A 25062-nucleotide genomic window follows, 5' to 3' on the forward strand; every position below is an offset into this window, starting at 1 on the left:
ACGGTGCGGTTTGTGATAAAATTTTGGCTCTAGAACCCTAGTCTCTTGGTCCCATCAAAGTTCTAGTTTTGTCAGAACAGGGAAGAGAAGAAGACATAGACGCAGCTATGAAGGTTTTCGAGATCGATGGAAACACTCTATCTCTTGCTCTTTTCACCGAAGTCACCAACTCCAAGTATGTCTCTCCACGCCCCCCTCAATTTCTCCGTTTGGCTCCCGGGAAAGGATAAAAAATGATAAACTGAATAAATGGAATTACTCAGTCTCTTCGAGAGCCAAACGGATCGAACTTTATAAGAAATTATGTTTTAATTGTACGTTGGTGTGTTTTCTTTTTTCCGAATTTTTGGTGTTGATCTCTTTTACTATAATGAACAATAAACGAATTCATGGTGAATACAGACGTCCACACACGATATGTAAGGGGCTTTCTGCCTAGTTTTTAAGAATAAGCTACTGTTTTCTTAATTACTTGTAGAAATAGTTTCTTTTTTCTCTCCTCCTTTCTTTTTTTGGAGTGTTCTTGCAAAAGAAACTGCTGGTCTTGCGTAGGATTTTTTTTACATAAATCACAGAGAAGATGATTATGATGGCAAAGCGTAATCTAAATTACCGGGTTGATTATGGGCATTGCGCTTTGAAACGATTGGAAGCAATGGAGGGCTGCCTCATTTTAGGAATAGTGGAGCATGTTGTTATATGCTTATGTCTGTATGGGCTAAGTCGTGATTTTGTATACAATCTAGAGTCAGTTCTTAGTTTTTGGGAAGAATTAGGGATCGATCTAGAGATTTTTCTCTGTAAGAGCCGTGTTGAAGTCTGTCATCTGTCTACTTTTTTTTATTAATGGAGAATTGAAGTTTGATTGTCTATGGAAATTTGACATTGGCTAGAAGGAGATGAGCACACACCTTCCTATTTGCTACGTCTTGCCATTATATCAGAGTGGGTGAAAGTTGAACCAGTGTCTATGTAACGCCCCAATGAAAGGCCCAAACCACATGGCCTATACTCCAAAAGGACTAGTCAATGATACAATTGGAGCCCCATTGGAACCTTATAAAGAGCACAAACTTTTTCTTCCCAAGTAATTTGGGATCCCATACACCACCTACCCATATCCTTATCATATGGGGTATTACAATATTGGCTCTAATACCATTTGTTATGAACTCAATGGAAGGCTCAAACCACATGGCTTATACTCTAAAAGGACTAGTCAATGATACAATTGGAACTCCATTGGAACCTTATAAAGAGCACAAACTTTTCCTTCTCAAGCAATGTGGGATCCCATACACCACCTACCCATATCCTTATCATATGGGGTATTACAGTCTATCCGTTAAGAATTTGACATCTTGGGGGCGGTTGAGGAGGTAGCATTTGTGGAAGTCCAAGTGAGAACCCAATTTGATTGTAATGCAGAATAAGCCAAATGGATCCAATTTTCTGCATTGATCTTGACAGTAATTTGATGTTGTTAAGGTTGTGATTGACTAAATGTGTACATTAGCAAAATGTTTAATATGCAATGCTTGATTTTTTTTTTTTTTAATTTTTATAATTGGCTTGCAAAAATAGATTTATGTTTATTCTCCGTTCTTTTAACCCTAGTGGCTATCTACCTATATTTAGTTTTCTGTTTTATTAGATTAGTTCATATAAGCTCAAAAGTGAAGCGTGCCTTATAAACTTATTACTTGGCAGGGAACTCCTTGATTCTATGAAAGCTGGAACTCTGGAACCAGAAGTTGCATTTCTCAATGCATCACTGGTACGATTCTTTAAATACTTATGATAACCTACCCTTGTTTTTCTATTATTTTCATGCCCTTCTCTCTTTTCTTAGCTACACTAAGTTGATTTTATCTTTATTAAAAACTGAAACAGATTCCAGACGTTTTTCCTGTCCTGGCATCTGCACATAAGACACTTTTAGCCAAGTCACGGGATTCATTGACGACACGCACTATTCATTCCGAACTCGTATACAATTATTCCGGATCCAAGCATGTAATCAATTTATGCTGCTTTAACTATGGTAGTTCATCTTGCTTAATTTTCTATTGTTTTCTATGGATAACTCCTAGTCTTTGATTATGAATAGATTACAGAATCTTTGAAAAGGTGTGGCATCTCTGATAGCACAACTTATATCCTTGCTGCTCGTTTCAATGCTTCCATTGATGAGGTGAGAACACCATTTATAAATGGTGTAGCGGATCATGCTTTGTGTTGCTCCAGTAAATAAATAAGGTTGGGTTCTTTGATTTAATTAAAGTTTGGTTTTGTGCCAGATGAAAGCCGCAGAGAAACTAATAGATGGAAAAGAGATTGAGTTGGAGGAGTTGGAGGGAAGAGCAAACCAGGCCCAGATACAAAAGGTGATGCAATGTAAAATCTTGTTCAAGTTCCACTTCGTGCTGCTTTCAGTGACTAATGAAAAACGATTTATCATTTTTTTCAGCACTACAAGATATCTGGCCCAGAACTAGGAATATCCACAGTTGCAGATGCTATTACATGTCGGATTGCTGCTCGGGATGCCTTGTGAGAAGATAGACATATATTTTGTTTAATATTTAGCTCCTTTTGTTTTCTCTGATGTCCACCATCTGTGTCATCTTCTCCGTTGTATTCTCCTATTGAATGGAAGATTGTGCTTTGGAATTGAAACGATGAATTCGCAGAGCAATATTTATTTGTTGGCCGCCAAGAGAAGAAGAAAACCCAGTTTTCTGTTTTCTCTGGTGATGCCCCACCTACACCTATCCGCAGGAGCATGTGGGACAAGTTGTCGGCCATGACTAGGCGACGCTCCCAGCACGCACGATGGACGCGGGGGGGTAGGGGAGGGGAGAAAGTTTATCATTTCTGGGGAGCGTGTACGTTTATTAGCCTTATTATATTTACTTACAAGAAAAAGGGGAAATAAATGAAAAAAAAAAAAAGAAGGGAAAATGATAGTATATTTCTTCATTTTGTCTTTGACATTTCATATATTTAATCTTTTTTTTAATAGTTAAGGAATTAATTATTAATGTATTGATATTTTGTTTATTTTATAAAAATATTTAAAAAAAATTTAAAGAAGTGAAATTTAGCGTACGGGTCCAACTGTCACACGACACCCTAGTGGTACTCGATGAAAATGTATATGGATAATCAATTCCTTCAGTACGAAGTAAAGGCGACGTCGAATCAACGCTAACTGGGGAAGGGAACGGTGATTACCGGTGACATATACAATGACTCATTATTACGACCACAGCTTTCAGTTTCTCTAATCCAATATACACATCTCAACCCTATAAAAACAAAAATCAAGGATTAAAAAAAAAAAAAAACAGAAATATATGAGTGAATAAAAAGACACCGCGGTGGGAAAGGAAACAGAACCGGTGATAGTCGGTGAGAACATCACGTATCAGTAGGCTCAAACAATCCCCTATAAAAATGCCCAAAGTCCCAAACTAACCACCTCTGTCCTGTTCTAACTTCTAAAATTCCGCTCTCTGATTCCGATCATTTTCCCTAGAATAGCCAAATACTTCTGCTCGCAACGATCACTGTCATTTCGCAGTCTTCCCCCTCTCTGTTCCGTTGTAGAGTGTTAGCAAGAAATTGAACGATGGGCACTTCTCAGAGCCGCGAGGGCATCGACATTACTGACTCAGACTCAGACCGATATACCGAAGAAGAAGAAGAAGAAGAGGAGGAGGAGGAAGAGGAAGAGCAATACGACGATGCTGTGGGCCCTCAGAAGCCCCAATTCTCCCCTTCGACCCAAGCCAAATCCAGATCCCTTGACGAGGTTGACGCCAAGCTCAAAGCCCTGAAGCTGAAGTACGGTACTTCTTCCTCTTCCCAAAACCTTCATGCAATTAATTCGGTCAAGCTCTACGTCCACGTCGGCGGCAATACCCCCAAAGCCAAATGGATCGTCTCCGACAAGTACGCATCTTATTCCTTGTTCAAAACCTCCAAAATTGACGGCGAAGAAGATGACGATGACTCGGACCGCAGTGCGGGACACTCCTGGTGGGCACTGAAAGTTGGGTCCAAGGTCCGGGCTAGGGTTTCGACGGAGGTGCAATTGAAGCTGTTCGGCGATCAACGCCGCGTCGATTTCGTATCCAACGGCGTGTGGGCCTTGAAGTTTCCCGCCGACGAGGCGTATAGGAAATTCGTCTCCGAATTTCAGGATTGTTTGTTTGAGAATGTGCACGGGCTCAAAGCGACTGAAGAAAACAAGATCAAGGTTTACGGGAAAGAGTTCATTGGGTGGCTGAAGCCCGAGGCGGCAGACGATTCGATGTGGGAGGATGCAGACGATGGCGGCTTGAAGAGTCCCGAGTCCGTGACACCGGTCCGGGCGAGCCAGGACTTACTGGAGGAGTTTGAGGAGGCAGCTAATGGCGGTGTGCAGAGCTTGAGTTTGGGGGCGTTGGATAACAGCTTCTTGGTGAACGATATGGGCGTGCAGGTTTACAGGAATTTCAACCGTGGGATTCATGGGAAAGGTGTTTCTGTGAGATTTGATGGCGGGAGTTCGAGTTCAGGGCCATTTTCGACCCCCAAAAAGGCGTTGCTGATGAGGGCCGAGACGAATATGCTCCTTATGAGTCCGTTGAAGGAAGGGAAGCCCAACGCCACGGGGCTTCAACAGCTTGATATTGAGACGGGCAAGATAGTTACGGAGTGGAAGTTTGGGAAGGATGGGGCTGACGTTACAATGAGGGATATCACCAATGATACTAAGGGGTCGCAATTGGATCCGTCGGAGTCTACCTTTTTGGGATTGGATGATAATAGGTTATGCCAGTGGGATATGCGTGACCGTGGAGGAATGGTTCAGAACATTGCGATGTCGAATTCACCGGTTTTGCATTGGACCCAGGGGCATCAGTTCTCGAGGGGGACGAATTTTCAGTGCTTTGCGACGACCGGGGACGGGTCTATTGTTGTAGGTTCTCTTGATGGGAAGATAAGGTTGTATTCGAAGTCATCGATGAGGCAGGCCAAGACGGCTTTTCCAGGTCTCGGCTCACCGGTTACTAACGTTGACGTTACTTACGATGGGAAGTGGATTTTGGCCACGACTGACACCTATTTGATCCTTATCTGCACTATGTTTACCGACAAAGATGGAAGGACAAAGACTGGATTTAGTGGTCGAATGGGAAACAGGATTCCTGCTCCAAGGTTGTTGAAGCTGACTCCTCTGGATTCACATTTGGCTGGGACAAATAATAAATTTCACGGTGGCCATTTCTCATGGGTAGGCATGCTATATCCCTTTCTATATGTTAAAATACTTGGTTGTTGTGCAATATGTCTATATAAGATGGTAGTTTGGTATGCGTTTATGTACGGTAAGCTATAACTATTTACTGGCAAAGTTGTTTCCTTTCAGCTCTCTTGGTTAGATTATATTTGCATCTCAGTTTTTGAGTCATGAATGAGACTCTTGTTGATGGCGATATTTTCTTTTATTATGCAGTTTTTTCTTCAACCTCGTTTTTAGACATGAGTATCACCATTCACCAAGATGGTTGCCATGAGTTTGCATTATGCCACCTCTATTCATGCGCGCTTTATGCATCTATCATGTAGTTATTTGCCAACGCATTTCCATATTGCGTCTGTTTTTAATCATATTTACATTATTTTCTCTTAAACTAGTGATCGAGAATTGTATCCTGTGAAAATACAGTAGCCTTGGGAGTTTGCTGCATTTGCCAGCATGGGGGCAGATAGATGCATCTCTGTAATTATCTTGATATCTCTACTCATCTAAAATGATGGTGAAATCCTAAAATATCTCATTGGGAACAACGAGTTTAAATCTTTGGAAATTCAATTTAAAACAAAAGGGGTTCAATCAAATTTTTCTGTGAACACCATAGATAACTCTTCTTTTTGTGATGTGCGCATATGAATCTGCTTTGGGTTTCAGTGTCAGATTTAGTTGCATACTGGCATGCATTCTGGAAGTTGAGATTTAGGTGTTTTTATTAGTGTCCGTAAACCACTTATTTCGTTGAATTGGATGAATCATTTGCCTCCTATTCGGGGTGTCTGTAGGAATTATCATGCATTTTCCTGTTTTTTAATCTTGAATTTAATGGGGTTTTTTTTTTTTTTTTCTCTTGGCAAGCTTAGATTAGATCAACTTATGGGGTTTTTATTTTCTCGTGATATTGTCTCACAGGTCACAGAAAATGGTAAACAAGAGCGCCATGCAGTTGCAACAGTGGGCAAATTCAGCGTGGTATGGGACTTCCAGCAGGTGAAGAACAGTGCTCATGAGTGCTACCGGAGTCAGGAAGGCCTTAAAAGCTGTTATTGTTACAAGATTGTGTTGAAGGATGAGTCCATTGTTGAGAGTCGTTTCATGCATGATAAGTTTGCTGTTAGTGATTCTCCAGAAGCTCCACTGGTGGTGGCAACCCCTATGAAAGTTAGCTCTATCAGTCTCTCTGGAAAGAGAGAACATTGACAAATGTTTTTTGTTTATATAGTCGCGTTTATTTGTTCTTGTCCAATTCGTTTTTATTTATGGATTTTTTTTTTTCTTTCATTCATCTCTCTCTGCCTTCCGTCTCCTGTAGTTGATCTTGGTTTCTGCTTGTATTTACACGAATTCTTTTTCCTTGTCTTCGGTCGAGTATAAATAACAGTAGCATGTTTGAAGTACAAATGGTGTGATTTACATTTTTACTTGTGACAAAAAGGCTGTGATATGCCATTAATATTCATGTTGAAAATCGTTCTGTGATCTCGTTATGGAAGAGGTAGGCGTAGGAGGGTTGCCAGCACTGTGTTGGGTTGGGTAGGGAAACTAATTTACATAGGGTGGTGATACCCTTCCTACCGGTTAACAACCCGTTCATAATGGAGTTGATGATGTGGCATATTATTTATTAAAAAAAAAATTAAAATTTTGAACCTGAAGCCCAGTTCCACAGTTCTGTCCAAAATTTTGCCATTGAGTATTCCAGAGCCTTGCAACTTCAGATTCCTACAGTGCGAAGTCGGGCCTCCAGGGGCACCACCCACGTCAAGAGAGCCTCTCTCTCTCTCTCTCTCTCTCTCTCTCTCTCTCTCTGTGTGAAATTTGACCAGAAAATGGATGCTACTAGGAGACTTGACTTTGGTGGGACAAACTCGAAAATTAGAAAGAGGGAAAGAGAGAGAAGCTCACCTAAGATGAACAAAGCATGGTGGAGGGCGGGAGTTGCAGATGTTCTACCTAGTACTTAGGAATTTCTGGGCAAAATGGTGTACAATTGGCTTCAAATGAATCAGATCTAGCATTTTCATTTTTTTTTCATTTTTTATTTGATTCACAAACTGCCACGTAATTTCATTGTAAACGTCGGCTGGGCAATCGGGCCGGATTTTTTTCCGACCCGGTCCGGAACCCGGATAATCGGGTTTCGGTTACGGGCATCGGCCGGTACCCGGTTTCTAAAACCCGGGTGAACCCGGGCGGGGTACCGGGTGGTACCTGGGTTTTAAATCCGGTACCCGAGTTTTTTTAAAATCCAAACCAGTGCAAATCGATCTATAGGACAGCGACAAAAACAAAAAAATGGGCATAAAAAATGTTGTCTCTCTTCCTCTTTGCCTCCCTATGATCTCAATTGTTCTATTTTGTGTGTTCATTTCAACCCAACATTGTGCAGCAGCAACTGCAAATCAGAATGACGAGTCGCTGATAAAGAAAATATGCAGACAGACACAGTTTCCAGATGTTTGCAGCTCAACTTTGGAGTCAAATCCTCGGAGCTCAAATGCAGTAGATGTGAGGGGACTGTCCAGGATAGGTTTGGAGCTGTTGTTTACAAAAGGTGAAGAAATAGTAAAAGTAGCCCACGACCTGGTGATCGAGAGAGGTATTGATTATGACACTTGGGCACGCCAGGCGAGATGCATGAGTTCTAATAATTTGAGCATCCATAATGTTAAGGAGAAGGGTCTCTTCAATTTTGACGCCAGGAGGTATAAAGATGCCTATCAAATTCTGGAAAATGCTTGGACGGAAATACATTATTGTAGTACACTTAACGTGCCGGAGCTTGCTGAAAGGAATACGATCATGACAAAGTTTGTCACTGCTTTGAAGATCATGACAAAGTAGAGTATTATTCTTAAAGAGTGCCACAATATTTTTTTGCTTAAAAAAATTTAATAATCAGGCTTTGTTAAAAAAAAAAAAACCGGGTATAAGCCGGAATCCGGATTTCTAGGTTGTAAAAACCCGGATCAATCCGGGTTCCAACCCGGGTCATAACTCGGGTATATCCGGGCCAGACTCCTGCCCGAATTTGAAATCCGGATTCTGGGCCGGATATACCCGGGTTGGAACCCGAATTGCTCAGCCCTAGTAAACGGGAGGTAAACTTGTAGCAAGGCTAAGCGATCATTGCTGACCCGCAGCCTAGCACAACTCTTTCTATTTATATATGTTGCATGCTTGCTTATGGTGCTATGAAGGGGACTGTACGTTTACTCAGAGAGTATATGTAGGGTGATGGACTCTTGATTCAATTTTCACTGATGAGCTTCACCTACTTTTGCGAAAAAGGTTTTGATTTGTATATGGGTCGTCAGTTGTGTATATACCAACCCTCACACGAACAGTATCTTTACTATTTATGTACAGTTTGATAAAACCAGACTTGGGAACCGATCAAATACTTGTAGTTAATCTACCAATACCCTTTGTAGGCTGAACGATATCTTAAAAGAGGCATGATTGTCACCCACTCAATACACTGATGAAAATAACACTACTCTTTGTTCATGTACTCTTCATTATAAAACGGTACCCTGTTATATTTTTTTTTCCTTGGAGTTGGGACTCTCCCTGTGGCAATTGTTTTGGGTTTTAAAATGTTTAGATTTTTTTGCTTTAGTATTGTTTTTGATGTGTTTCATACGTACTGTGAGGTCTTCTCGGATAGCTGGAGGGTGGATCATTGGACTTACAAACATACAAATATAGAAAGGAGCTCAGGAGTAGTCAGATAACTTTCTAATACTTAAGTTAGTTTCCTCTTTAAAAAGTGTTTTATTTGCCCTCAAATTCCGTGAGTTTAAATAGTTGGCTTTTATAATAGGTTTGGGGTGTTGTTGGCTTCCAATTTTGAGGAGTTGTCTCATCATGCCCCATGCTTCAAGCACGTGAATTAGTTAAGAGGTGTGGTACTCTGAAGGAAATGATTAATGTGGCGTTGAGATTTGACGTACGTCTCGATGCCCTCTCAACAGGATCGGTGAGTACCCTCTCTCTCTCTCTCTCTCTCTCTCTCTCTCTCTCTCTCTCTCTCTCTCTCTCTCTCTCTCTCCGTAGTGAACCATGGTTGCTTTTTGGGCACGCAGCTCCATAGCTACTGCTTTGCGACCATCATTTCGATTGCTTCTCAGCCTACTACAACGACGCCTATCTCTCTTTCCTCGTAGTATGAGTCAAGATTGCCTCTCTCGCATGCTTCCAAGTAGTCATTTTCTAGGAACTTGAGGCGTTTGCATCCCCTTGGTTGCTCTTGGTGGCACTTACCTTCATTTTCTCATGAGATGGTGGCTATAGCTTCTCCTACACTCCTAGTAGCCATGTGCTAGTGATGATCTAAGGCGACTGACAGGTCGGCGCATGTCACCCCTAGTCACTTCTATCAATGTCCCATCACTCTTGGGCTAGGCTGAATGGACCTCTTAATTGTGGGACGGGCCTCCAACAAGCCATTATCTTTGCTTTGCCAGGCTGATGGTAGGTTGATGTTTCTATATTTGTTGCTTGAGCTTTGTGAATTGATAAGAATATTTTGTATTGATTGATTTTGTTATAAATAAATGTCTGATTATCCAAAAAAAAAAAAAAATCAATTAATGTGCTACAAAAAACAGATGGATTTTCCTTTAATTATTAGTATAAATTGAATTTTTAATATGTAAAGAGAGATAAACACATTACGTAGTCTTTACCACATTTTATCCTTATATGTGACCCACATGTAATGTCTTTTTCTTTTCCATTATGATCACGCAATTTTTTTTTTTTTTAAAAAAAAAAATTACATCAAAGCTTTACACCACATATCTACCTAATTAATATGTGATTTCTTATTTTTATCATTTAATCATAATGCTTAAATATGTGTTTACTTAAATAGAATGATAAAATTGATAAATCAAATATTAGTTACATAGATGTGTATAGTGTAAGATTTTCTTACCACATTTCTCGTTTAAAAATTTAAATAGAGATGGTATCAAATTAAGGTGAAAATGAATGGCTTCCTACCTAATAAAGCTTGCCGTCTTGCTTGAAATTGATCAGGTCTTAGTAAAAAGAAATCGTATTTAACAGATTAATCATGTGTGGTTAAATTTATATAATATTTAAATGCCATTCTTACGAGCTCTAGTAATCCGTTATTATTTTACGATAAATAATAGTTACAATTATGAGTACGTAAGTATTGTATAATTACTTTAAAAACATGAACAAATAAGGAATCTATATGAAAAAATAAATTTTTAATAGGTAATCACACTTTTTTCAAATGACTACACAACATTTACATACTCCACGACTTTATGTAATATTATTCTTATTTTATACTCCTAATCTATGCAAGGAATATGTTCCCATCATTTTCTCTAATCTACTATAAGGTTAGGTTTTGATATAAAGATAGTTTCAATTCATATTATCTTATCATTATAATTTTCATAAATTTTCACGTAAAATATAAAAAAAAATTTAACTTTTCAAATTTTAAAAAAAGTAATAATATTAAAAAATAATATTTTATTTAATTTTTAATTTTTATATAAAATCATCTCATATCATATGATTTTACTATTTATAATTCACTCTCCTTTGTAATCTCTCCCTTCTCTCTCTTACGTATTCACATCATGTGTCATCATCGTTACATCACCATTATTATGATTTATTTTTTAGCCGGCCCTGTTTAGCTTTTTTATAACAGTCTCCAAATTCACACGTGATCTATTAAGCACATTCTAAATATGCTAATTAGACATCGATTAGACCTTAGTACCTTACTCAAGAGTCAAGATGAGAGACGCACATGTTGTATTACACGTGGCCAGAGCAAATCTCCTTCGGTATCGTGGCAACAGCAACTATTCTTTCGGACCCTACTCAACATTCCATCTCATATATTTTATATATTTTATTATTATTATTTATTTTATTTTTATTAAATTAATTAAATTATTCTATTTATCATATATATATATATTATATTTATTATTAAAAATTAAAAAATTAAAATAAATATGATACATCGTGTGCGAGTATGTTAATTAAAAAAAAAAAACATTGTGGTGGACACACGGTGACTTCTTTTATGGGACCCAGTGATCTTTTTTCAAACAAAGGAGAGATTGTGGCCCGTGTGGGCCTGGACTCGATCTCCTCCTTCCTCAGGTTTTCCCGACTGCCAAACATCCTGTCTGAGATACAGTGAAAGATATTTAAGTTCATTTTCTTGCTGCTGGAAACAGAAGAGAATAAAAGAAATGTGAATATTTGGTCATTTTCGCAAGATATATGATGCCGGTCATTCCCTTTTTGGATATAATATTCCCCAAAAAAAAAGACAATTACAATACAACCTGGTTTTTTCTAATTCCCTCAACAAATTAAAACAGAGAAGGAATTTAATTAATTGTGCAAATTAATCTAACCCAAATCATTTCCACGAAAGTTCAAGTAATTAGTTGGGAGCGCCCACAGCTGAATTATTAATATTTACTTTAGTGAAGTAGAAAGAAGCAGTCGGAGCGCCCATTCATTCAGTTCCAGTAGCGGCCGAATAGGAGGAGTCACCGGTAAAATCCATTGTCATCGTCCACTTCTGAATGTCCTCCTCTCCAATGCTTTCCCAGAAATCATTTTCCTTCCCGATTTCGATTCCGACTCCCGCCGAACTATCATAAGCATCTCTGGAAGTTGTCTGATGCTGATCCGACGATGTGCATTCCGAACTGCCCTCTCCAAACGTGGTGTCATCCGGATCCGGAAACTGAAAGTTGAGCTTCGCGCGCGGTCCGCGGAAATCGATGGCGGCCTTGTCGTAGGCCCTCGCGGCCTCCTCAGCAGTGTTGAAGGTGCCGAGCCAGACACGGGTCTTCCGCTTCGGGTCTCGGATCTCCGCTGCCCACTTGCCCCAGGGCCTCTGCCTGACTCCCCTGTAGTTCTTCTTCGCCCTTCTCTTCGACACTCCCACTTTCGCTTTCTTCTTATCCTCCACCTGTTCCTGAACCTTATCCTCCGGCGGGAAAAAGTAATCGCAACCGAGACAACCACTGATGCGGCAGACTTGACAGGTGTCGGAATAGGAGGAAGGCGGAGGGTGGAAGACGATTGGATCCGTGGAGAAGTCGGAAGTGGAGGCAGACGTGGTAGTAGAAGAAGAGCCGGAGACGACTTTGGTGAGGGCGGCGACCATGACGGAGAGCTCCTGCTCGGAGGTAAGGCGGCGCGGAGGTTGGTAAGTCGTTGGAGATTCGGTGAGTTTGGGTCTGTTAAAGGACTTACCCTGCATGTCCGTGAGTGGGTGAGAGTGGCAGTAAGGGAAGCCTTCACTGGATTTTGGTAAGTCGCTGTGCTGTCTCTAATGTTTCGAACGCTAAATCGGTCTGGTGGAGGGAACGAGGTTTATGTGTACATATATGAGAGAAGAGACTGACGTGGCTCCCAACTGGCACACCGTTAACACACGGTTTTTGAATAGGTAGGGAGTGCACATGGGGGAATTGTATGGGAAGTGACGTAGGAGGGAAAGTGACATGGCTAAAAAAGAGATGGAACACGCGGAGTATTTGACGGAAAATAAAGATGGGATTGTTGTTGAAACTTTAGGACTTTGGACTTGCGCGTATAAACTGATTTTCCTTTTATTGAACAAAAAAACATATACTCCACTCGTCCGATGGGACGTTACTTTTAATGGATAACTTGTTTGACGGCTCCCCACCCTACCTTCGTACCGCGGATACTGAGCTTGTGTAATTTCTGATTAATTCATCCTTTATTAATTTTATTATTTATCATCTTCATAAATATTTATTTAATATCATATTAAGAAGTGATTTAGAAATAATAATTAAAAATATGATGAAAAGCTAGATTTACTCTTCAAAAACTAAATTAACAAAGGTAAGAAAATATTTCTAACAAAAAATGAAAAAAATAGTTTTTTTTTTATTTGAATTATAATTCATTCTGAGGTAATAAAAAGTTATTTAAATTATATGGAATAGAGGTAGCATTACTCAACTTTAAACCTAGAATTCAGATTTAAAAAATAAAAATAAAAATTTAGAGTATCAAAAGGACGGGATATGAAAGCTTCCTCGTCAAGCAAACACATTAAGCATCTCGATGTATTCTTGTTTTGCTTGGAATTCCATAAATAATTTACCACTCTTCCCTATTCTTTCCAATTACTGCTAGTGCTACTTCTTCTGCGTCCAAAATTGCATCATTTACGAACTCCAACCAACGCCTCTCGCGCCCTGCCATGTCTTTTCTAATCTACACATGTCCACATCTTAAATTTCTTGTCAACATAAAAAGAAAAAGAAGAGAAATTTAGTTTTTCTATTTTCATATCTTTTCTTATAAAAAAATTTTGACAATTTGAATTATTTTATGTTAAAAAAAAAAATTGGAATTCAACCCAAAACTCGAGTTTTTAAAAATTTGGATTCATTCAAAATTTCTAATCCTAACTCAAATTTCGATTTTTTTAAATATGGAAAATATTAGGCTTATTGAGATCATTTGTCGAAATTTTTTTTTATTTTTTATTTTTTATTTCTACTTTGTGATCAAGTAAACATTTTTAAACGAATATGTAATTTTTTTTTATTTTTAAAAAATATTTAAATAATTTTAAAAAATAGTGAAAGGAAAAAAAAAAAAAAAAGATTTGTAGTGATAGGTAAAACTTTTCTGTAAAAATTTGGACAACGTCCTTTAAGTATATCCGATTGAACAGTGGGGTTGGTAGGCTTATCAGACGACGTGGCGTTGCTTTGAAAGTTGGGAGTTGAAAAAGTCAAGCCCCGTGTAAAAATAAAAGGGGGCAGCTGGAAACCTCGTCCAGGTAATATATATCGAAGCAAATGGGGACCATACCCCAAGAGGAACAAAATGACAAATCATCAATTAATAAGGAGTTGACAAAACGTGAAATGGAGTTGACAAGAAGCAGTGAAAATGTCAAACAGAGAATCGAGCTTGGCAATTTGCGGCGGGAGTTGGAGTTGACCCAATCTCAATCGTCGACCTAAGGTAACGACCATTCCAGCTTCGTATAAAAAAAAGAAAAAGAATAATATCTAATAAATTCAACTGCCTTATTTGAGTTACGGTAAGGAAGGCAGTTGGGATATGAATTCTCAGAAATATTAATTTTATTGAATATGTGTTTCGAATGTGTGTTTCAAATTTTTTTTTTTTTAAACTTAGTGATTAAGAAAATATTTTTAAATAATATTGTGATTTTTTTAAATGTTTATGATGATTAAAAAAATGCATTAAAAAATGAAAAGAAACATAAAAAAAAATGAAATACAAGTCCGGGATGTTTTGTTTGGTGACAGCAGAATAACTCATTAATTCCAGGATAATGATACACTTACCACTCTTTTACCACTATTTTACCACTTGTAGTGTTTTTATTGTTTTATCATTTTTCTTTGAAGTATTTTTTTAACATTCTTAACTATTAAGAAAAAATTTTAAAAATATATAATTTTAGTGATAGTCACTTGCTTAATCATTAAGTAAAAAAAAAAATTTTAAAAATTAAAAAATTAAAAAAAGTGGTAAAAGAGTGGTAAAATAGTGGTAAGGGTATCATTATTCTTAATTCCATGCTTTGTTGCAAGTTGCAGGCAGGTCGGTCGGTCCTAATGGGGAACAGGTACTTAAAAATGATAGATTCCCGTGAAAGAATTATATGAGTGTGTTAGATAAGTGAAATAATCTTATACTATTTTATTATTAATATTTATAAATAATTAGTTCATTACGGTTTATAAATTATTAATTATTGACAATGAAATTAGTAATTAATTACTAATTAAGTTTGGATTTAATCCAACAGTAGTGTAAATATCCATCCCAGGCGGCCTCATGACACATAAATTTGGATTCCAGAATTATGCATAAAAACAAACATGAATGCACGTTGGGATATGCTACTGAATTTTACGGTACTAGCTATCAGGTATTCTAACAGTGACACAAATTACAAAAGATTTCATGTTATCGATCAACTTATTATTCTTATGAGTACTGCACTATATATATATATATATATATATATGTATATATATATATGAAACGAACAGAAGAAGCCCTTTCATCCTTATTTTGGGAAATTAATGCTCTCAACAAATGCTTCTTTGTTAGCATTTTAGACCATTCCTGATCTACTTTCTGTTCATCAAGAGAGCCTCGTGAAAACAACAATCATCTCATACCCCTACCTTACATCTACTCAAATACGAAGCTTTTGAATGCACAAAAAACTGTCCTTTCAACCGCTTACATATATATATATATATATTTTCCTTCTTTGTTCGGTGATCTGTGTCAAGAATTTGCAAAGCTCATGTGAAGTTGGGTCTGAGGCTAATAATTAGGAGATAGTAGAGAGAAATCGTGATTTGCAATCTTCACTTTGCGATGCAAATTTCCTCCTTTTCAATCTTCGTTCTTATCAGATGAAAACTCAGAACGGGCTGCAATTGCTTTGACTGCTTTGATGTGTCTGTTGACTAATACATTTCCCAGTGCAAAAGGTAAACACTACGAATTCCCTTTTCAACGGGAACCAAAAAAGTACACTGCTCAGATAGCAATGGCTGGTTCAAGACACGTAATAAATATTTTTATAAAATATCTCATCTCATATTATCTTATTTAATTATTATAAAATTTTTAAATTTTTATATAAAATAAAATAAACAATTCAATTTTTTTAAATTTTAATATAAAAATAATATATTTTATTTAATTTTTAACTTTAATTTCAACTCATCTTATCTTATTTCATCTCTAAAAACAACCGAGCCCTTCCATCTCGAATTAATTTCCTCAATCCTTATAACTTTTCATCTAGCGGTGAAGAGTTCTGCTAATTATAAATTAATATGTACTATAATTATTTATTCTGAAATTTTTTATAATTATAAAAAATAAAATTTTAAAATAAAATATCTTTCTAGTAGCTGATATAACATATGATAAATTTATTTGAAGTGTCAATAAATAGTTTTATAAATAATTTACTTTCTACTTGAAAAACATTAAACTTGACGGAAAAGCTAAAGACTATTTGGGCCTTGGGTAGTTCGAGATTAAAAGTGACTCGAGCCGAGTGACTTTCGATAAATGCTGCTCTGTCCTTAATGTGTAAATACCGTATAATTATTTTAATTAAATAAATATGAAATACAAAATATTTATTCACTCCACAACTATATATAATATTATTTCTAATTTATACCACTCACTTTACTCTTGACAGTGGACATAGTAGCATTACTCTTAAATTTTAGGAACCTTTCTTTTTTGGATCAATAAGGATGTAAGGAACATTCAAATCATATTTAAGTCAATACTTCAAAACAACTAATCAAAGTTATAATTGGATGATTTGGATCCAGTTTGAATCGTCATAAACTGAAAGAACTTCTAGCAATGTAATTTTCCACTCATGCTAAAGCCATCACAGTAATACAATCTGTTCCTGGTAGTCTTGTATTAGTTTGAAGTCTAATGAAAATTTCTAAATATAATAATAAAATAAAGTGTAGCAACACACAAGCAGGAAAAGGACACGAAAAGTTCGTTTCTTTTTTCATTCTGGGATCTTCTTCATTTCTCCGTTCAAGGGCTAGTAAAAAATGTAAAAAATTCTAAAGAAAACAATTATACAGGAATTGCCTATCGCCTATCGTTTATACACCAAAGAGATGTGCTTGGACGTATACCCAAGAATAGTAGAAGGAAAATTAGAAATTGACAAGTTTTATACCCCTTCCAATTGAGGTCAAAGACAAACATACAAAGGACGAAAATTATTTCCCAGAGGTTTTACATCATCAATGAGAGCATGATAACCTGAACAAAATCTTCCACCTATTCATCGTCCTCAGAATCTGTATTAAAGATAAATTACTCGGTGAGAAAATAAAAATTAAATTACTACTTTGGATTACAGAGGAAATAAGATACATTGGATATTATAACGATGACTCTTCTCTAAAATGCATCTGGTTTTCCATAATTCAACCAATATCATTGGTTGAACCATGACGCTTACATGGAAGAGAATCCCTATCTATATTTCTCAGTGGCTCCTAGAGTATTTAGTAGCAAAGGTAACAAGAATTGTGTAGATAGCTACTTTTGTAGGACACAGGCATTCATTGCCCCATTCCATTTCATTTTTATACATCCAATAGTGATGGTTATACAAATATAAGAGCACCGGGAGTTTTAGGATAATGTTAACATAAGGACAAATTACCTCATCCCCTGAACGCAACCCCACACCTTCAAAAAAAATCACTACTCCCCTTTCACAATGTGTCCTCCAAAACCGAAATGTCCAACCTTTCCCCCCCCCCTTTTGATCTAAACTGGAATGTAAAATGATACTTTGGACTTTTCATTTTTGGGTAAGGGTATAATACACATTTCAGACCTGAGAGGTGCATTTCGAATCGGGGTGTTAGCTGCTGAAGGTCACATTGTAAAATAGGTGATAGTTTGGGAGCGTTATGTGATGAAAGGGAAACCTCACATGCACAAGATAAACTTGTAGACTGAGAGCTTCATTCTGGGTTCTCCATGACAGATATTTGTCTAAACATTCAAATGATAAATTTGTCATTCACATTTTCACTCCGGATATTCACCCATGTCAAAGCATATGAGAGAGAGAGAGAGAGAGAGAGAGAGAGAGAGAGAGAGAGAGAGAGAGAGCAAATGTTTTGGCCTAACTGGTCATTGAATAATAAAACAATTTCTTGAATAACTTCTTCCTGACAAGTACAAAGACAGTAATATGACAGCAATAAATGGCTTACCGGATCTTATATCTTCTCCAACTTTTCCTCTATTTTTCAACTGTCTCCAGATCATTGAGCATATGAGTACCCACCAGTATACGTGAAACACGAGTAGCGAAAGCAACATTGTATTGAATACATAGTACTGTAATGTAGGATAGGCCTCCGAAAGATTCAAGAACTCACAAAGATCATAGCTGGGAATTGCCAATAGTAAAGATAGGTAAGTAACAGGACCACTAAAGCCAAATATGTCAATTAAAATCATTTTACCATGAGGGCAAACCTTGTTGCTCTTATAACCCAAATAGGAAAGTATATTAGCCGCAGAATGAGCCATGAAATGGCAAAGAATCCAAAGAAGACACTTGCTGCAAGCTCCTTCTCCGAATATTTAAAAACCTTGGCAGCTTCCATGAATATATCGCTCGCATCATGCAGGGCGAGGACAATTGAGCCGATTCGAAAAAATCTGAAATAGAAAATTCATGAACTATTCTCTCACTACATATTTCCATGTTAACATTACTGTAAATATTGCTTACTTTAATCAAACTCTTATATGAAAACCACAAAGCAATATAGCAGACAAAACTAAAATAACAGACATAACTCTCAAGGGCTAAGATTCTCGCACTTAGAAGTTCTCTTACACAAAAATTTTGTTGATGTAGACCTATGCACCTAAAAGTGGCAACCAGAGAATCCTTAATAATGGATCGTTTTAGTTCAGCATAGCTATGAGGGTGCTTTTCTAACGTACTTGCTATATTAAGACGGGTCATGAATGTGATGCCAGAAAGAATATGTAAACAAGTTATAAGAAAGTAATCATGGGCGTTCTTTATCAAACATAGGAGACTGCCAAACTGCTACATATTGCCTGACACAGCAAACAACAACTATACAAAAGATGCAATTTTTTATTTTTGATCGGCACTGGGTGTCCAGGAACAGCGTTCTAACTAATCCAGGAATTGCACAGGCCCTCGGCAAGAGGTTTCCCGCAAGTGCACTTGGGGTAATTCAATGGGAAAATCCCCCAATCCGGTAGCCCATAGAAATTATTTGCACCCAAGGCGATTTGAACCCTAAACCTGGGGGGAGCAAACCCCCAAGCCCAAGGCCTTTATCACTTGAGCCAACCCCTAGGGGTTTGAAAGATACAATTGACTGGAACTTGGCTAATCTTTCCGCAAAATATATATATATATATATATAAACACAATATAAAGCTAACTTCTGCAGAAAACTGTGGATCTACTCAGAAGCTTGAGACACCATGTACAAGTAACAAGAGCATTACCCCACCACTTTTAGCATGCCCATGTAACACAAAGAGTATGACAATGAAGAAATAAATGCCCACAACAGTTAAGAAAATGTAACCAAGTACCATGAACAGTTAGCAACTCTTAGTGCAATAATATATCTAATCGCCAAGTGGCAGCAATCTGGAAAATGGTTCTTATATGTATGTGTTGGTGTATTTGGCGGGAAAGAAATGAGAGAAGGTTCAAAGACCGCAAGAGAACAATGGATGAGCTTAAAGTTTTCTTTTTTAAAACTTTGTTATTATGGGCGGGGGCCATTGTTTGTATTGGGCTAAATGTCCATGATCTTCTCTTTTCGATTGTAAACTCTAATTAGGTTATTCTCATGTAAACTCCCTGTGTACTTGGGCCTTGCCTACTTCTATGAATAAAACTTCTTGATTACCTATAAAAAAAATATCTAATCGCCGCGGAAGCTATGTGTTAATAATTTCCTTGTAGTGAGAATCAAACCGCTGCTTATTGTTGAATGTTCAAAAAACATCTTCATTATCACTCAGCAAACAGTCCAGCAAACTTGAGGAAACATGGAATAATAACAAGATATTGATTATGGTTGATGTGTGTAAAAGGCCTAGAGATAACCTCCATAACAAATATTACACTATTTAAAATACTGGTGTTAGACCAATAAGTCTGATAAGCAAACGTGCTCTGATTTTGAAACACATCTGCTCTTCACATAATTAAGATACTGAAATTCATTAATATGCTCAACCAGATAATCTAGTAGAGCATTTCATTTGACAAGCTTTCCATCTCTAAATGAAGTAAAATCCCATCATTTAACTAGAGAAATTCTTAAAATATGTTTTGTAAGTAATCTATCACTGAATAATAAAAAATTAAGAATTCCAAATATAGAATTAATATTTGGATTTTATATATTCAAAAACATTACCGAAGGTGTAAGAAAAGTAATGCTGAACATCTTTATGGGCACAACCAGTTAGACTTGTGTCACGGGAAATTAGTAGAAATCAAGAAAGCTCTATGCCAACAAAGGAGATCTAATAGTTACTGCAGAGACAAAACAACAATCCTCCAAAAAATCAGGTTACATACTACTGACTATAAAACTGAAATAATACCTTGTTATATATGAGTACCCAATCAGGGCAACAGTAATTACATGATGAGACATCATTACTGAGAAATCCTTCCGTCGAGTCTCCCAAGTAAGGAGGGCTGCAATGCTGTAGGTGTAGAATCCACATTGGCACATATAGAAAAGCCTCAAGGGAAGACTGGAATGTGAAATGAAACAGTCAGTTTAGAATACTTATAACATGTAAATAGACATGTATTTTTTCTCTCGCTTTACAAGTTTGACTAATTGTGAACAAAAACACAAGCAAGTTAGTCATTAAATCATATGAAAAGGAATGTGATCCATTGCAGTAATGTCCAAGCATGAGAAATACTCACAGTAGTTCCTGATTTGGCCAGCCTCTAAAGAATCCTTTTGTTTCCCTAAACCATGGCTCATGGTAAGTAATGTTGATAATACATGCTTCAACAGTCGCATAGTATGTTAGCTTCCACATTGATTCCGAGCATTTTACAATCTTTGCATGTGTTGCTTCATCAAGTTTCAATGGAACAGCTCCATTACTCAACAACCATATGGCCAACCTCTGAAAGAAAATACGTAAAGAATAACTAAAATAATACTATTTTTTTAATAAGTAGAATAAAAAAAATAATACTAATGAAACAAGAGTGTTGAAATGTCTTGTCATTTTGTTTTGTTTCTTGTTTGTTTTTTCTGTTAACAAAAAAGAAGGGAGATTGATACAGAGAGCATCAGAAATACCCAAAACTATCAACACTAGCTCACATGACTTTTGCTTTCCCTAATGGTAATAAGTGAAGAAGTTTACTCATTAGTATGAGATTCGTCAAGGATAATCATTTCTCAAAAGGTTGGAAGACTTCAAAAAGAAAATAATGATTTTAAATACAAATATCTTTCATACCGTTGAGAACAGAGTTACTGTTCTATCAAAACAATAAAGAGACTTTTAATGGAAATTTTTTAATAACAAAAATAATATTGAAATGAAGAAACATGACACTTAAATAAATTGTATAACATCAGCAACATGTATGCTCGTGAGCAAAGACATCTTTCGACATGGAAATCAAGCAGAGGACATAAGGGGAAAATAACTAGAGAGGCACAGTTTATGTTATGTGAAAATTCTAGAATACATTAATTATACCTAACCCGGCTCGTAATGGAACATTTTAGCAACAGAATAAACCCTTTTTTTCCCTCTCTTAAATAGTTCTAATAACAATGTCAGGGCTTCAACGCCTTCCAGTTTAATCAACACCAATCTATTGACAAAAGTAAAGAGCCATTCTTTCAGATAAATGACACCTAAAACTTCCTCAGCTTGAACCTTGACCAGCTAATCATCGATCAAGATAAATAAACCCTTCACCACAGAAATAGGAACCTTAAATATATGATGCCCAAAAAAATCCCTGGCAGGGAAAAAAAAAAATGGCTTTGATTGCAACTGCTAAGTGCAAGCTTGTCTCCATGAATGACAGAGCCCATGACATGCTTAATCAAAAATTTCAATCCAGAATCAATGCCTTTCGTCAACGTTCTTGGTTAACATTTATTTTCTTTCCCTTCTTAACAATTGTAGGGACCGTCTATTTAAATTCTTGAGCAGCTCATGTATGCCTATGTAGTATGTAATGCATTCGAACAAGTTTCAGCAACTAAATGCACATACTCTTCGCTAATAAAATCCAAGATCCACTCAACCTAACCTAATAGAGCGCAATTCAGCACATTCAAGGGTACATCTTCCAATTTCTCGAAACCGAATGAATCGAACAAAACCGATATGTTCTGGAAGTTACTTTTCCTTTCCACAATTTTCTAATAAACCAAACGCCAAGCTAAAAATAGCAAAAAAAATGAATCACGAAATTGCACAAGCATAAAGAAGCTAACAAAAGAAATGCTATGGGGGCAAAAGAGATATACAGCAAGAACCTTACGCGGAAGATGAATCTGTCGAGGAAGAACCTGAGGGCGACGAAGCCAAGGGCAAAGTATAGAGCGACGACAAAATTCCAGGCGTGCGGCGCGTCATTGTGGCTCCAGATCGAGTCCATGAAAGAGTCCGCGTCCTAAACAGACTTTCAGAGTTTCGAGATCAGCGACCGATAAGAAAGAATTGGATGGGATAATCCTCCATCTGATACTTCCCCAGATCTAAATGTTGAGCCCTAATTTTGACACTGAAGAGAGCCCGAAGGACTTTGCTGTCCTAATTGAGAGAGAGAGTGGCAAGTGGCAACGGAAAGGAAGGACTCACGAAGGAGGAGGTAGTTTTTATTATTACTTATTATTATTATTTTGTGTAGAGAGAGAGAGAGAGAGAGAGAAGTTGAGATCTTTGTAAGCTTCGTCTTACGGATTGAAATGAAGGTCATCACTGAGATTTTGTGTGCTTTATTATTTTAAAACTTAGCTTGTACGTTAAGTGAGATTAAACGAGAATTTTATAAATAATAGTAAAATAATTTATAAATAATAATAAAATAGTTTAAGTTAAAATATTTTATTGAGTTTTAAAAAATAAGATATAAAATTGAATAAAAGTATTATAAAATTAGAATATTTTTTTAATATAATATTTTAATATTATTTTTTTAAAATTAAAAAAGTAGTATTATTTATTATATTTTATTTTAAAGTTTGAGAAAATTATAATGATTAAATAATTATAAGATACAAAATATTAATTTAAAATTAAAAAATATCTGTATTTGAGTAATTTTTGAAATTAAAATTATAAAAAATTTTAAAATAAAATAAGATGTGTTCATTTCACTTTCCAAATAAGCCATTAATTAAAGTTTTAGAACGCATTCTTGCTTCTTTCTTTCTTTTATGAGTGTGTTTGGCACATGCAATGCTTTCAATCGCGGCTTTGAGCTTGATAAATTTTAGAAGAATTCTATTCATATCTCTATATCAAACACTATATATAATTTTTTTTTCGTATTGAATATGTAGTGTATAGATGATAGGTAGAAAAATTATTTTAGTTTAGTAATAAAAAAAATTAAGTGTGATATGTGGTATAAAGATAATGAGTAGAAGGGTTTTAAATTTTAATTTGTTTCATTCCTCTTTTATTTTATTTTTTCTTGTAAATAGCTATTCGTCCCCCAAAACTCAGTACCAGAAATATCAATTTCACATATCATGTTATGATCATGAGGGTAGGGAAAGGGCTACCACAGGATTACTGTTAATAGAGTGAGTCGTCATGAATGTTAGATTCGAAAGCATAGTAGAATATTATGATCCCGATGGTTAAATATTTAATCAAATTAATACCCAACAGTTCTAAAACTTTTAGAGTTTTTAACATCCCACAAGCGAAATTAATAACTATTTATATTCATGTAACATTATCAAAGAATATTTTTTACAAATAAAAAATAAAAATTCAAATAATAAAAGTAAAAGTTTAAACCATATGTTGAACCCAAAGTTTCAAATTTCATGTAATTATATATCTACATATTGATTTTGATGATAACAAATAAATTCAAAGAATAAAGGAGTTTCAAGCTCAAGTTGTCTACACAATGGAGTCAAGCACATCAAGAAACTAAACATGAGCATGAAGGGAATAAGGTCACATTAAAGCTTATAGAGTAATGTTATAAATCTCTTAAAAATTCGAAATTATGATTAAGGCTCAAAATTAATATTTTCTCATAAAGCATTAAAATACATTTTTCACACGTGCATGAATATTTTGAAAATTAAATTTGAAAATTTTGAAAGATGATTGATTGTCATCTTTCACATGTGCATTACATGATTAAAAGTTTGAATTTTGAAAATATTAAAAATGATTGATTGTCATATTTCACATGTGCATGCTTTATTTTAATATTTTCAAAAGTGATTGATGCTCTTTTTGACTTATGTAAAATGTAGATGATTTTATTTGAAAATTTTGAAAAATAAAGTGTACTCCTTTTATCATGTGCAAAAAGTAAAAAGATTAGGTTTAAACTTTTTGAAAGTGAATGATGTTATCTTTGATAAATGAAAAAGAAGAAACTTTTATTTGAATTTTTTGAAAAGTGAATGATGTTATATTTGACATATGATTTTTTTAAAATTTGAATATGAAGTCTCATATGCCTATAAATAGATCATTTGAGAGCTTTAAATTCACAACACCAAGAGCATATAACATTCATTCAAAACTTTCATTCTCTCTTCTCTAAGCCTTGAGCTTTAATCTTTTTTCATTTTGAGAAAGATATAATTTTCGTTATATTGTTCTTATTTCACTCATTGAGGAGTGTTTCCTGATAACCTACCCACTATCAGCTCTTGTATCAGTAAAATGGTGTGTATAACCCTTGTGTGTGTAGAAAGTGTTCTACATAGAGAATAGTTGAATCACCACGTGTAATGTGATTGTGAGTGTAAAGTGTATTCTATATGGATCCTTTGTAGCGGTGTTGTTCAAAGGTGTAATGAGTTTCTATCTCCACCTGAAAGAGGTTGAATAGTGAATTTGAGGAT

The 25062-nt window shown here is 36.0% G+C and overlaps 5 protein-coding genes across 5 annotated transcripts; 3 read left to right on the forward strand and 2 right to left on the reverse strand.

The window, feature by feature from the left end:
- The first annotated feature begins 16 nt into the window (after positions 1–16).
- Positions 17–2686, forward strand: LOC122309840 (EKC/KEOPS complex subunit Tprkb). Its single transcript, XM_043123531.1, has 6 exons — positions 17–175; positions 1711–1777; positions 1894–2016; positions 2111–2194; positions 2301–2387; positions 2471–2686. The coding sequence occupies exons 1-6, from the start codon at positions 108–110 to the stop codon at positions 2555–2557; spliced, it is 516 nt and encodes a 171-aa protein (XP_042979465.1). The 5' UTR covers positions 17–107; the 3' UTR covers positions 2558–2686.
- A 701-nt stretch (positions 2687–3387) lies between these two features.
- LOC122309841 (protein CYPRO4-like) lies at positions 3388–6702 on the forward strand. Its single transcript, XM_043123532.1, has 2 exons — positions 3388–5284; positions 6218–6702. The coding sequence occupies exons 1-2, from the start codon at positions 3635–3637 to the stop codon at positions 6503–6505; spliced, it is 1938 nt and encodes a 645-aa protein (XP_042979466.1). The 5' UTR covers positions 3388–3634; the 3' UTR covers positions 6506–6702.
- Positions 6703–7600: 898 nt separating this feature from the next.
- On the forward strand, positions 7601–8149 carry LOC122309224. The gene has a single exon (XM_043122617.1). The coding sequence runs from the start codon at positions 7601–7603 to the stop codon at positions 8147–8149; it is 549 nt and encodes a 182-aa protein (XP_042978551.1).
- A 3433-nt stretch (positions 8150–11582) lies between these two features.
- LOC122311159 (ethylene-responsive transcription factor ERF109) lies at positions 11583–12706 on the reverse strand. Its single transcript, XM_043125593.1, has one exon. The coding sequence runs from the start codon at positions 12591–12593 to the stop codon at positions 11838–11840; it is 756 nt and encodes a 251-aa protein (XP_042981527.1). The 5' UTR covers positions 12594–12706; the 3' UTR covers positions 11583–11837.
- Positions 12707–16900: 4194 nt separating this feature from the next.
- Positions 16901–22879, reverse strand: LOC122311158 (ceramide synthase LOH2-like). Its single transcript, XM_043125592.1, has 6 exons — positions 22500–22879; positions 20904–21112; positions 20567–20722; positions 18428–18613; positions 18160–18338; positions 16901–17226 (listed from the first exon to the last, which is right to left on the reverse strand). Exons 1-6 carry the CDS (start codon positions 22614–22616, stop codon positions 17207–17209), a joined length of 867 nt encoding a protein of 288 aa, XP_042981526.1. The 5' UTR covers positions 22617–22879; the 3' UTR covers positions 16901–17206.
- Positions 22880–25062: the final 2183 nt, after the last annotated feature.

This window comes from Carya illinoinensis, chromosome 5, assembly GCF_018687715.1.
Source record: "Carya illinoinensis cultivar Pawnee chromosome 5, C.illinoinensisPawnee_v1, whole genome shotgun sequence".
In the NCBI taxonomy this organism is placed as follows: domain Eukaryota; kingdom Viridiplantae; phylum Streptophyta; class Magnoliopsida; order Fagales; family Juglandaceae; genus Carya; species Carya illinoinensis.

Excerpts from the sequence above, each read along its gene's own strand:
- LOC122309224 (XM_043122617.1), top strand. The coding sequence starts at position 7,601 with ATGGGCATAAAAAATGTTGTCTCTCTTCCTCTTTGCCTCCCTATGATC.
- LOC122309840 (XM_043123531.1), top strand. The coding sequence starts at position 108 with ATGAAGGTTTTCGAGATCGATGGAAACACTCTATCTCTTGCTCTTTTC. Across the intron at positions 2,017-2,110 it reads ATTATTCCGGATCCAAGCAT|ATTACAGAATCTTTGAAAAG; the intron begins GTAATCAATTTA and ends GATTATGAATAG. Across the intron at positions 2,195-2,300 it reads TCAATGCTTCCATTGATGAG|ATGAAAGCCGCAGAGAAACT; the intron begins GTGAGAACACCA and ends GTTTTGTGCCAG.
- LOC122311158 (XM_043125592.1), bottom strand. The coding sequence starts at position 22,616 with ATGGACTCGATCTGGAGCCACAATGACGCGCCGCACGCCTGGAATTTT. Across the intron at positions 18,614-20,566 it reads GGGTACTCATATATAACAAG|ATTTTTTCGAATCGGCTCAA; the intron begins GTATTATTTCAG and ends TTTCTATTTCAG. Across the intron at positions 18,339-18,427 it reads TGGGTTATAAGAGCAACAAG|CTATGATCTTTGTGAGTTCT; the intron begins GTTTGCCCTCAT and ends GGCAATTCCCAG.
- LOC122309841 (XM_043123532.1), top strand. The coding sequence starts at position 3,635 with ATGGGCACTTCTCAGAGCCGCGAGGGCATCGACATTACTGACTCAGAC. Across the intron at positions 5,285-6,217 it reads ACGGTGGCCATTTCTCATGG|GTCACAGAAAATGGTAAACA; the intron begins GTAGGCATGCTA and ends ATTGTCTCACAG.
- LOC122311159 (XM_043125593.1), bottom strand. The coding sequence starts at position 12,593 with ATGCAGGGTAAGTCCTTTAACAGACCCAAACTCACCGAATCTCCAACG.